General features: G+C 34.3%; 1 protein-coding gene across 1 annotated transcript in view; it reads left to right on the top strand.

Moving 5' to 3' along the window:
* Positions 1–3979: 3979 nt before the first annotated feature.
* LOC108912527 (multidrug resistance protein 1-like) overlaps positions 3980–11751 on the top strand; it is a 79156-nt gene continuing 71384 nt past the window's right edge. Inside the window, exon 1 of the mRNA XM_018717768.2 lies at positions 3980–4019. Coding sequence (XP_018573284.1) covers positions 4003–4019 — 17 coding nt within the window. The 5' untranslated portion in view covers positions 3980–4002. The remainder of the gene's footprint in view (positions 4020–11751) is intronic.

Raw genomic sequence — 11751 nt, 5'->3', positions numbered from 1 at the left:
AGTAAAGCGGTTCAAGCAAGTTCGAACTTCTGTAATGTCTTTAGCATTTTAAGTAACTGTAAATCAAACAATGCAAGTATTCCCAAGTGGTCTTGTCATGGGGTATTCGTAGGTTCACTGCTTATATGGCAACATCGCCGTTCGTTGGGCTCCGTTTTACGGGTTTGTTGTCTCTGCGTGGTCGTAGGAACGCAGCGCTCGGTCGCATGCGTGGTTGCATCGTTGTAAGGGCTGAGACTACTAAAGTCCCTTTAGTAATCTTGATTTGGAACTATGTTGGCGGCAATGGAGACATCTGCGGAACCTGGGCAGGAAATATTGGAAAGATGCGTGAAATTATCCCGCTCTGCGACCTCGGAGCGGCGTAGTGGTTTGTCTGTCATGTTTTATGCATGACTAGATGCTATTTGGCGGGAACTGTGTCCTGCGTGATGCGTTCTCTTCGCATGACTAGAATATTTGAAACGTCGAAAATTTATGTTTGCGAATTCTTTTTTGTGCGGGCTTCACTATGTCGTTTGGATTTCTATTATTTTGGTCGAAACTGCGCCATGGAGGCTCTCCTTGAAGGATTTTTATGATTATTCGGAACATGGGTGAATTTTGATCATAAATTTCTCTAGGTTCACACTACAACTATTTTTATAATTGCGTATTGTCGTACGAGCCGTGCGAATTTCAATGATGTTTCCAATCCAAACGTGGAGCCGCCACAGATACTCTAATCTCTAATCGCACTACGGTCGCCGAAGACCGCCGAGCCTACGCAGCAGCGTAGAACATCGGAGAAGTCAGAATTTCACCGATATTTCCAATCCAAGAACGACTTTTGGATTCTTTCAGTAATTAGATAACAATATTGAATACAAATAGGATTCCGTATGAAAGTTGCATTGTTGTTGTTGAACTTAGTTCAAACCAGACTAAAATATAAGGGTTTAAGAGATACGTTTTGAAAATTTCTACAATTTTTGATAAGTGTACGAAATGCCGAATTAACAATTGTGTTGATGTGATTATTAAACGCCCAATGTCAAAATAAACCCCTTTAACCATTTGAGGGCTTTTAAGCATATATGTGCCACCTTTTATGTTTCGTTCTAAGTTTATTTTTGCCATTCAATAGTCTGTGGGTATTCATGAAACCATTTTCATGGGATTTTTTACTATATTTCCTTATGCAATTCTGCATGGTGATGATAAAATCTAAACACCTACATTCATGTTTCTGGGCTGCTGATTATGATCACGAAGTCAAAAGGGGATTTTGACAACTGCCAACTGTCAAAATAATTGTCAACAAGTGGGAAATGTAATAAAGCACAGAGCAATTCCGCTAAAATAAGGAGAGTTCGCCAATTTTTCATTTTTTCACCGATCTTTCTAATAGTTTTCGCGAAGTGCCGCAGAATTCCCTTGCGCTAGAATCGTGAGAGAGACACCCGCAATGGTGCTGTCACGATAGCGACAGCGCTGTGTTCCTCCGATCGAAAAATTTTCACCGACGTTTCGAAGATATACCGGACAAACTACCCGGATGAGACTATTGCCGACAAGAGTCTTCCGTTTCCTCGAACGACGACGACAACATATGCCGATCTCTCCTCGAGGTCGTTCACTAGTGCAACGAGCGCAAGAATTTTTCGTCCCACTTTCTAAAAAATGGCGAACATAAAAACATTCAAGGGACTTCAAATTAACCAAAATAATTTATATATATCAGGCCTAGCGAAATCCACTCATCGTCCAAGCATTCTGTCACGGATTAATGTTAAATTTGCAGAAATTATTACCTGGACAAAAAAAATATGACCGTATAGAAAATTAAATTTTAAATTGAGTTTCTTGTACTTTAAAGTCGTTCTAATATGGCGAACATGGTTAAAAAAAATCGCAAAGTTGAAAAAAAAAACGGTTTTTCTAAAATAACTACAAAAATATAGCACGGATTGAAAAATTTTATATGAGAAGGGAAGATTTTTAACGGTTTTTTCGATATATCTCGAAAAGTAACAAAGCAATCGATACTTTCAAAAAATTAGTCGATAGATCTTTTTAAAACCTACAACTTTCTCATTTAAAATTTTTCAATCCGTGCTATATTTTTGTAGTTATTTTAGAAAAACCGTTTTTTTCAACTTTGCGATTTTTTTAAACCATGTTCGCCATATTGGAACGAGTTTAAAGAACAAGAAACTCAATTTAAAATTTTATTTTCTATACGGTCATATTTTTTTGGTCCAGGTAATAATTTCTGTAAGCATTTCTCTATAATGCTTGGACTATCAGTGCGAACACCAACTCAGATTTCCCGTAGGTTAGTAACCAGAGTACGGAGTATGTATACGATCCCTATCTTCAATATTCATCTTGTATAAGCGATTACCGTATTGCTTACATTGTATCCAAACTAAAATAGTTCAATAAAGCTCACGAATTTTTAAAGAAATTGCATTTCGAGTTATAATTCTCCTAAAAATCACTAAACTGAAAACGGAACCAGACAAAAATGCTTCGTCCGGACCCATTATGAGGATTTACAACCCTCTCAATATGTTAGGGGGAGATGAGGGTATGTCAACTCCACCGCAAGTTAGTCAGACCAATCAAAATCCACAACCAGAGCTAACGACCTGTTCAAATCCGGGACATGGCGCCCAACGTGAGGCTATCACCTGGGATACACCGTCGACTTACCAAAATCCGCGACAATATCCCATCAATATACAGGGTGTCCCGGTACGTGATACATAAATGTCATGTACAAATAGATGAGGTCAAAATAATATCAGTTCTTCATATAATTTTTTTTTCACACGGGCCTTCGTTAACAAGTTACGGGCCATCAAAGGTGAAAATTTAAGTTATTTATATTTAGTCTCTAAACTATTAACTTCAGCATGATGTAAATTTCCCACTATCCGCGTCGTTGTACAATAACATGTACATATCTGCCTGTGATCTGAAGCTTCGCATCGATCAATTTATTCGATACGTATCTAGCGGCACCCTATTGCCTGCCCTGTCGGCCTAATGTGCCCTTGAACAATCCCGTTTTTTTTTTGCGGAGACGTTGATCGTGCATTTTATTGTCGTTTGTGCTTGTGTGACTGAGTTTGACGCTTGGTCGAGTGTATGGCACGTGTTTCTGTGACAGTCAGTAGCACTGTGTATCGTGAGCATAGAGCGCGGCTTGACCATAGATTTAGCCCATTTCTGCTACTACCGCCTACTAGCATAATATATAAATGCGTGTGTGAGTTTGGCGATTTGTTTGTTCGAGTGTATGGTACGTGTTTTTGTGGTAGTCACTAGCATTGCGTATCGTGAGCATAGAGCGGCACACGGCTTGATAGATTTACCCTATGTCTGCTACTACAATGCATAATACTGATGTACTATTTATTTATTTCAATGTTGCTATAAAGTATCCGAAGTCTATTTATGAAGGATAAAACGGAACGACAACTAAGATTAAAATATTTTCTAAAATTGTTCATCCGTTCTTATACGAATTACGAAATTTATGTGATTTCGCAAAATTACTTTCGCATTAATTCTAAGACGAACTGTCTTCTTATTACAGAAACATTCTATTATTTTTTTACCAAATTTTATTTTTGTTCACGTTCTGCATCATAAATTAGGTACGTCAAACGTGTTGGTTCACTTTTGTAAAATTGTAACCAATGTGAAAAGATATGCTTTCTGAAATAATATTGAATAACGCAACATATTTTCTAAAAATATGCTGAAGATCTGGTAAAATTGAAGTATTACTTTTTGTTTTGTTGAACAAGAAATTTTATACGATTAGAGTAAACAAAAAATAATAGTTCTGGAATCATCATAATATGTAACTGTTATCTCTACTTTATCACACATTAGATACCTATATAATATGTATATGCATAGATAATTTAGTGCTAATTACGGCATTAGCTATACCTGTACAATATACATAATTAGTGTGTAGTACGCATTTATTTTCGTCGCGAAAAAATGAAAATAGATATTCTGTAAGTAACACTATACATTACATAAACATATTTTCTTAAAATTTAACCTGATACAGTTCTCTCATAAAAATATCCAGGGTATTTGGAAAAGTTGGTACAAAATTTAATGAGGTGAAAGTAGAGCCGTAAATAGTAAAAAAAGTTCCTATAAACATTGGTCCTCTGGAGCGCCGTTACTGCGATATGGCTCTCCAAAGGGGTCTTATCCTTTGAATATTTTTTGAAATAACTTTCTTTTTGATTAAGATAATGGAATGAAAATTAGGTATGTAATAATCATATCATAAGTAAGTTTCAACAAATAAATAACGAATTTCGATTTTTTTTTATTTCTTTGAATTATCAAGCAAATATTTTTTAATTAATTAGACTTTTTTGAAGAAAAAATGTCAACTTTTTTTCGAATATTTAGTAGTTCAGTAAGCAATAATAATTTTTCAAATAATGTATCTATGGCTCAGAACAGTAACTTTTTTTTCTTCAAACGTTATACAGCGTGTAACACTAGTGCGGGAAAGTCCAATATCTGTTAAAATGAGGAATATATGAATTTTTCTTTTTACTGTGTTGTCACATTTCTCGGAATGTACAAATTAAAAATATATTCAACTATACAGGGTGTTCCACTTTTCCTGGCCGACACCAACTTTGGTTTTTTAAATGGAAACACAAATTTTTTTATATTTTTTTCGGATTCTGCATCAAAAATAAAGGGTACTTTGTGTAGAATAGTTCTATTCAAATATTCACAGTTTTTGAGATATCTCGCTTGAAAGGTTTTTCTAGTCGATATTGGTTGCTTACATTTTCTGATACTGACAGGTTATACTAATAGCTACTAAGCCCATTTTTTATCAGATGTTTAGTAAGGATGACTCTTCCGAATCATGCTACAAAAACTGGCCTGCGCTATACAGGGTGACCAAAACATTATGTCAACATTGCCAATTGAAAAATTGAAAAATCTCGAATTTTTTAAATGCAACCCCCTGTATATTTTCATACCATGAGATGCAGAATTAAATTCTCTACAGCTGTGCTATACCCGCTCCTATAACAAAATTCATTAGTTTTTCATGAAATCTTATTTCTATGAAAAAATGCGAAGTTTACAAATAGCTTATATGTAAAATAACGTAGTAGGCTCCTGTCAAAGGATAATTTGGAAAATTTTCGATTCACATAAGGTTTAATAGAAAAGCGACAGTAATAATAGTGAAATGAATTACTCTAAGGAAGAACTAGCACTCTTTTGACCTGCTCTATATAACCCTTTATTTTTTCCCCGTAGTTACCGGACACCCTGTATACAAAGTTGCACCCCTGAGGAGTTATTAGTCTCCAAAGTGGCGCCCTAAATTTCGAAAAAAATCGCGCAAGAACCAAATTTGGTACATGGTTTAGGTTTATTACTGGTCATCTCTGACTATGATTTAAAGTTAATTGAAGCACTACAAGGTGTTCATTGAGGATGACTCGCCCCTAAAATCGTTCAGAACTTTTTTTTCATTGACCGTATTGAAAAATAATAATATTAATTCACTGCAGAATTTAATTTAAACAATTTTTTACTCTTGTTAAATTTTAAAAAACTTTATGGTTTTCAAGAAAAACCGTATTAACTGACACCAGATTTTAACAGTGTTTATTAGAAAATAATCGAAAAGTCAGTAGTAGGCTTTATCTTTCAAATTTGACAATTGGCCAAATAAATTTTACTTCACTTCTCTACAATTCTACAAAAAGAAAACAAGTACCTAGGTAGTTTTTAAATAAGCGAATATTATATTAAGTAAAAAACAAATAAATAATAAAAATAATGATTGAAAACATCGGGATAGACACAATTATTTTAAAGAGTGTTAAGTACAATACAATGCAGTTTGAAAAAATATGTAATAATAACTAATACTAAAGGAATTGTTCAAGATGGGCCCTATTTTCCCTCCGATATATACATTTATTCTTCCCCGAAAATTGAAGTTTACTGTCTAACAAATGATGATCGTTTCTTATAAGGTTACATTTATTTGTAATATGATTCCACAAATTTTCTCGGGATTCAACTGGCGAATAATAAACAAAATCCTTCAGTGTTCCTCAAAGGAAATAATCACATTTGTTGAGGTCTGGTGATCGTGGTGGCCAATTTTGAGGACAATTATTTCCTCGTCCTATCCATTTATTTGGAAACTTAAGGTTCAAAAAATCTCTAACAGCACTAAAATGAGGCGGTGCTCCATCGTGCATAAACCAAAGCTCCAGTCTAAGTTGCAACGGTAAATCTTCCATTAGATCAGGGAAGGTATTTTGTAGAAATTCCAAATAACTTTCGCCATTTAGTCGATTTGGCTAAATAACTGGTCCGATCAAATAACGATCAATAATACCGGCCCAAATATTTATCTTAAACTCGCGTTGAAAATGTCGAGGAGTTGTTGCATAAGGGTTTACTTCGGAATATTCATGAAAATTTGACCATTTGAATTTCCTCGGCAAGTAAAACAAATCTCATCAGTAAAAAGAATTTTCTTGAAAATTTTTGACACAATATGGATGCAGTAGATTACGTTTAAGAATTTGGTTTACAGTAGTCCTTGATAACCCAGTCTGTTGAGATAAATGTCTAGTACTTTCTTGTGGTTCATCTTCAATTGTTTGCAAAATAATTTCTTCATCTTGTACCTATTACATTAGGACATTCTCGGATGTTGCTGAAAAACTTTATTGTCTCTCGAGCTCGTCTTTCAACATTAGAAAATGTTTCTCTATAAGGGACCACACGATTAGGAAAACTCCTACGATATTCTTCCACACTTCTACAGTTTCCTTCGCAGAAACCCAGCACAAGTAGAATATCAACTTGTTCGCTAAATCTAAATTTTCCAGACATTTTCAACAACAATCAGAGGCAATTGTTGAAATAAAATAATTTTCTTACTAACTGACAAGTTTGAAAGATAAATTCATTGTCTATTACTGACTTTTTGATTATTTTCTAATGACCACTGTTAAAATCTTCGTGTCAGTTAATACGTGTTTTCTTGAAAACCATATATATTTTTTTAATTTAACAAGAGAAAAAAAAATTAAAATCCAATTCTGTGCGAATTAATATTATCTACTATTTTTCAATTCGGTCAATGAGAAAAAAGTTCCGAACAATTTTAGGGGTGAGTCATCCCCAATGAACACCTTGTAATGTTTCAATTAACTTTAAATCGTAGTCAAAGAAGACCAGTAATAAATCTTAATCTTGTACTAAATTTGGTTCTTCTACGATAAAGTGTTGCAGATATAATTTTTTTTCGAAATTTAGTTATTTAAATCATTTTACCTAGAATTTATAACGTTTGAAGAAAAAATAGTATATGATGTTCGGAGAATAAGATATGTACTTTATGTGCTTTCCATTATTAGCACATAAAGTATTATTTATTCTCCTAACATCATAATATACTATAATAGGCGCCTTTCATGGTGACAATTGAAAATTTCTGAAGATGTGTCAAAATTAGAATATTGCTCAGTCAGTACAAATGTATTTTCTTTAATTTTGATTGCAATTGAACATAAACAGACTTCTAGTCTAATTTTACAAAAAGTAGGTATGTTCATAATAATTGTGACATTCTGCATTTGCTATTACATACTTATAAATTTGGGTATTATTTTTAGTAACCTTAGTACTGGTTACTTTGCAAAGAAATGCATAATGCGGATTATTATGTTACTATATGTTTGTAACATAGGCATTTTCTCAAAATTGGTTAAAAATAAAACAAGTTATATCATGCATGTATTTCACAATATCTCATTCTTTATTATGTTAGTATAAAAACATGTTTCTAAAATTTCTCACTCAAAACTGTAATGCCTATATCTTTGGTATAGGTACACGTTTTCTTTGCTAAGTTCTCTCAGTTGATAAGATTTCATTTCAATTTGAACAAATATAATAAACTTAAACCTCCAAAAACATCATCTAAATTTTTATTATCTGGATGCAATAATGTTTGATGAGTTATGATAATAGTTGAAGAAGGTCCTGATGTAAGAGAGATAAGATAAGGTTAAAAAAATTTAATGCAACCTGGTGCAATATTTTGAAAACATAGGTACCTACTTATGTTTTCTGTTTTTATCCCACATATGTTTTCTGTAGTTGGTATATGTTTTGGATGTTTGTCTTAAATATTATCATTTTGTAAGAAATAAATATGCATATAATAATTCTGTATACGAAACAACGGTTTGGTTGTTACTTATCTACTTTTACCATTTTATAAAAAATATATTAATAACAAATTTACACGAAAATTTCACACCTATATTTTGTTGTATTGAAAACGGGCCCCGGATTCGGATTTAGCGACCCCAAATACGTATAAATATATAGGTTTACTTTGTTGGCAATGGATTCTCTATATTTGATCCTGAACTGGCCTTAATTCAGACTTGATAGGGCCAAACGACACCGGATTCTGTTTCAGCGACCTCAAAAACATATGGTTTTGTCTTTTGGACATTCCACTTTTTTTTGTGGACCTGTGTAATTATTAGTAACATTGAAATTTCAGTTATTATAGGTTATTATAGCACCTCGCTATTTTCTGTTTTAGTGTTATCTTCTGTTACATTTTGGTCATGAATTGAACTTATTGGATAACCAGCATGGGTTTATAGAAGGTCTACTACCACTGCTATGACAAATTTTTACAGGAAAGTGTTGGAATGTATTGAGGTTGGCGAGTGCCCTGTTGGGGTATTTTGTGACCTCAGCAGGGCATTCGACTACGTTGATCATAAAATATTATTATTAAAATTATCATCATAAATTCGGAGCGTGCTTCTGTTAATTTGGGGGTCCCACAGGGTTCGATTTTGGGTCCCATATTGTTTTTGCTTTATGTTAATGATTTCGCGAAAACAGTTGATTTATTTTATTCAAAATAGCTCCCTTCCAACTCAATACAGCGATTTGCGCGATCTGAAAGCCTGTAGACGAGATGGCGCATTATTGTGCAACAAACGCCAACTTGATGCTGCGCGATATTCTGGTTGAATACGCAAACGCTTCAAAACGTCAAGATAGAATTACATTAACGGTTTGGACCGGTGGAACGCAATCTTTGTGAAAGGAAATCAACATTGTCCTCACTTTTGATTTCTCCGATCAAGATTTTTTGGGGTATTTTAGCTCGTTTGGCGTCTTCCACTCGGCACTTTGGTGCTTGGTTTCCGTCAAACACCACGTTTCATCATCAGTAAAATTGTAAAGGAAGTTTTTTCCCTTTTAGCCTCCTTCATTACCTATGTTCTGCGAATGTTGAAATCTGAGCAATTTTTCGGTAAAAGTTTTACTAAGTTTAAAACAAAACTTAATATTAGCTCTTTATCGATGCTCACTTTTTTGCCAATGACACAAACATACTGTCACTTGAGACGCAATAACTTCGTTTCTATTCGTCCAAATTTCATGAAATTTTGACAGTACATCCGTGAACGATCTACTTTTCGCATGTACTTAATTGCCAATAGATGGTCTCACTAGAAATACCTATTTTTTAAAAGTCCTTTATAGTGTGGAACGCATCTGTACAAACCTCCTTTCGTTGCTTGTAACTAGTCGAAGTAAATTAGGTTTTTTAGGAGAAATAATTTATAAAGTTTTTAAAATTTGGGTACGAACTCCTTACGTACATGCAAATACAGATCAACAGAGTTCCCACCTATCCGGAGGGTGCTTCATCCCCTTTTTCTTCAGAAACCACCCTGTAATGTGACCTCGTGCCATTTTTTTAAATTTTTCTCAAAAACTGCTGCTCTGACGAGAAAAATGAATGGAACCTAAAATATTGGGCATAAAATTCTACATCATTTATGTCGTATAAACTTTTTTCTATCGTTAACTATACTCTCACAAATATGATTTGCAAAATTAGGATATGTTGCTAAAGTTAGGCAAAAACGAGTAAAGTTCAAGATATTTGTATCTTGAAATACATTGTCCATGGAAAAATGTTGCATGCAAAGCAGATTTTTCTACACAAACCTGGCTATAAGGACAAACAAATATGACTACAGAAAATTTTATTATTACTAGGTTATTACCGTTGAGATAGAGCTCCCGGCGCGTTTTTTTTGTAAGTAGTTTCCCCTGGAGGCCTAATCCACTAAAAACTAACTGCTGTTTATTCATTAATTGAATTATCTTCAGTTAATTCTTCCCCTACCACTGAATTATGACATCCTTGACCATGAACACATTGTTGAACACTTCTATCCAATCTTAGCACAACCGCATCGTTTTCCGCAACCCTTTTTTACAACGGCATGACATTAATTGAAGAATAGAAGTAGGAGCTGGTATCTCAATTGTAGGAATTGGCATCAAAAATTGGCTAATTGTTTTCCATCCGCATTCATTAGGTTTCAAATTTTCTCCGCGCTACGAATTAATTTGTTGTAAAACGCGATGAGAATGTTGTTCTAAAGCAGCATATGTAGGTGGTAGTCTTGATAATATCACTGCTTGATTAGATTGACCAACAAATTTGTTAAATGAAATGAATCTAAATTGATTTAATGATGTGACACTTCGAGGTGCCTTGTATAAAACTAATGTGATTTTCTCTCCAGCTCATACAATGTCTGATTAGATCGATGATGGATTATTAAATAACGAGCGTTCAAATAAAAACGTGGTCGAAGTTGGCTCTGACAAATTGGACGTAGGGAGTAGCTTATAGCGACCAACTTAACCTCACTTCTCAACGAGCTGTATAGCAGCTGTCAGTTTCAATAACGTTAATGACTATATGACTTTATTTTAAAGAATAATTGTGATAACAATAACAAACAATTAAAGGAGCTGCGGAAATTGTCCCCCTCCTTGTTAACTAACAAACAATTAAAGGAGCTGCGGAAATTGTCCCCCTCCTTGTTCCAAGCATTTTTCACACCTGTTCCTCAAAGAATTAAAGACATTTTCTAAGATGCTCGGGGTATTGTTAATTTCACGAATCTTGTCTATAAGTCGAGCCTGCAGATGGTGTAAATCAGGAATAGGCAGTTCAAAAATAGTGTTTTTAAGGTAAGGCCACAAAAAGAAATCACACGGCGTAATATCACATGACCTCGGTGGAAATTCATGTTCAGCATTGAGACTTATTAGTCGATTTTGGAAAACTTCCCTCAACATATTCATCGTCTCGCCTGCCGTATGTGCCCTTGCGCCATCTTGTTGAAAGTAAAAGTTTGTAATTTCGTTTTCTTCCAGCTGGTTAACAAAAGGAGCGATAATTTCTTCTCTATACCTTTGCGCAGTAAGAGTACCATTAAAAAAATAGGTCCATAAATCCTCCTTCGATTGAGAGCACACCAAACTCCAGTTTTTTGAGCGTGTAGAGGGACCTCGACAAAAAAGTTATCTGGTTTTTCAGAAGACCACATTCTCATACTCTGTGAGTTTACGTAACAACTTAAATGAAACCAGGCTTCATCAGAAAAAAAGGTGATATTATGAAGTTCACCGTAGTTGTTTAAAAAGCATTCACAAAATACAGCCCGTCGCGGAAAATCAACTTCATGAAGTTCTTGCTGACAAGTTAAACGATAGGAGAACAAACGCAAATCTTTTTTAACACTGCGTGGCAGGTACCGACTGATACTCCCACCATTTGTGATAAAACACGTACAGAAGTTCTTGGCGCATTTTCCATTATTTGTT

This window comes from Anoplophora glabripennis, unplaced genomic scaffold, assembly GCF_000390285.2.
Source record: "Anoplophora glabripennis isolate ALB-LARVAE unplaced genomic scaffold, Agla_2.0 scaffold646, whole genome shotgun sequence".
Taxonomy (NCBI): domain Eukaryota; kingdom Metazoa; phylum Arthropoda; class Insecta; order Coleoptera; family Cerambycidae; genus Anoplophora; species Anoplophora glabripennis.
The sequence above is the reverse complement of the archived record's forward strand: the minus strand, read 5'-3'. Positions and strand labels throughout refer to the sequence as shown.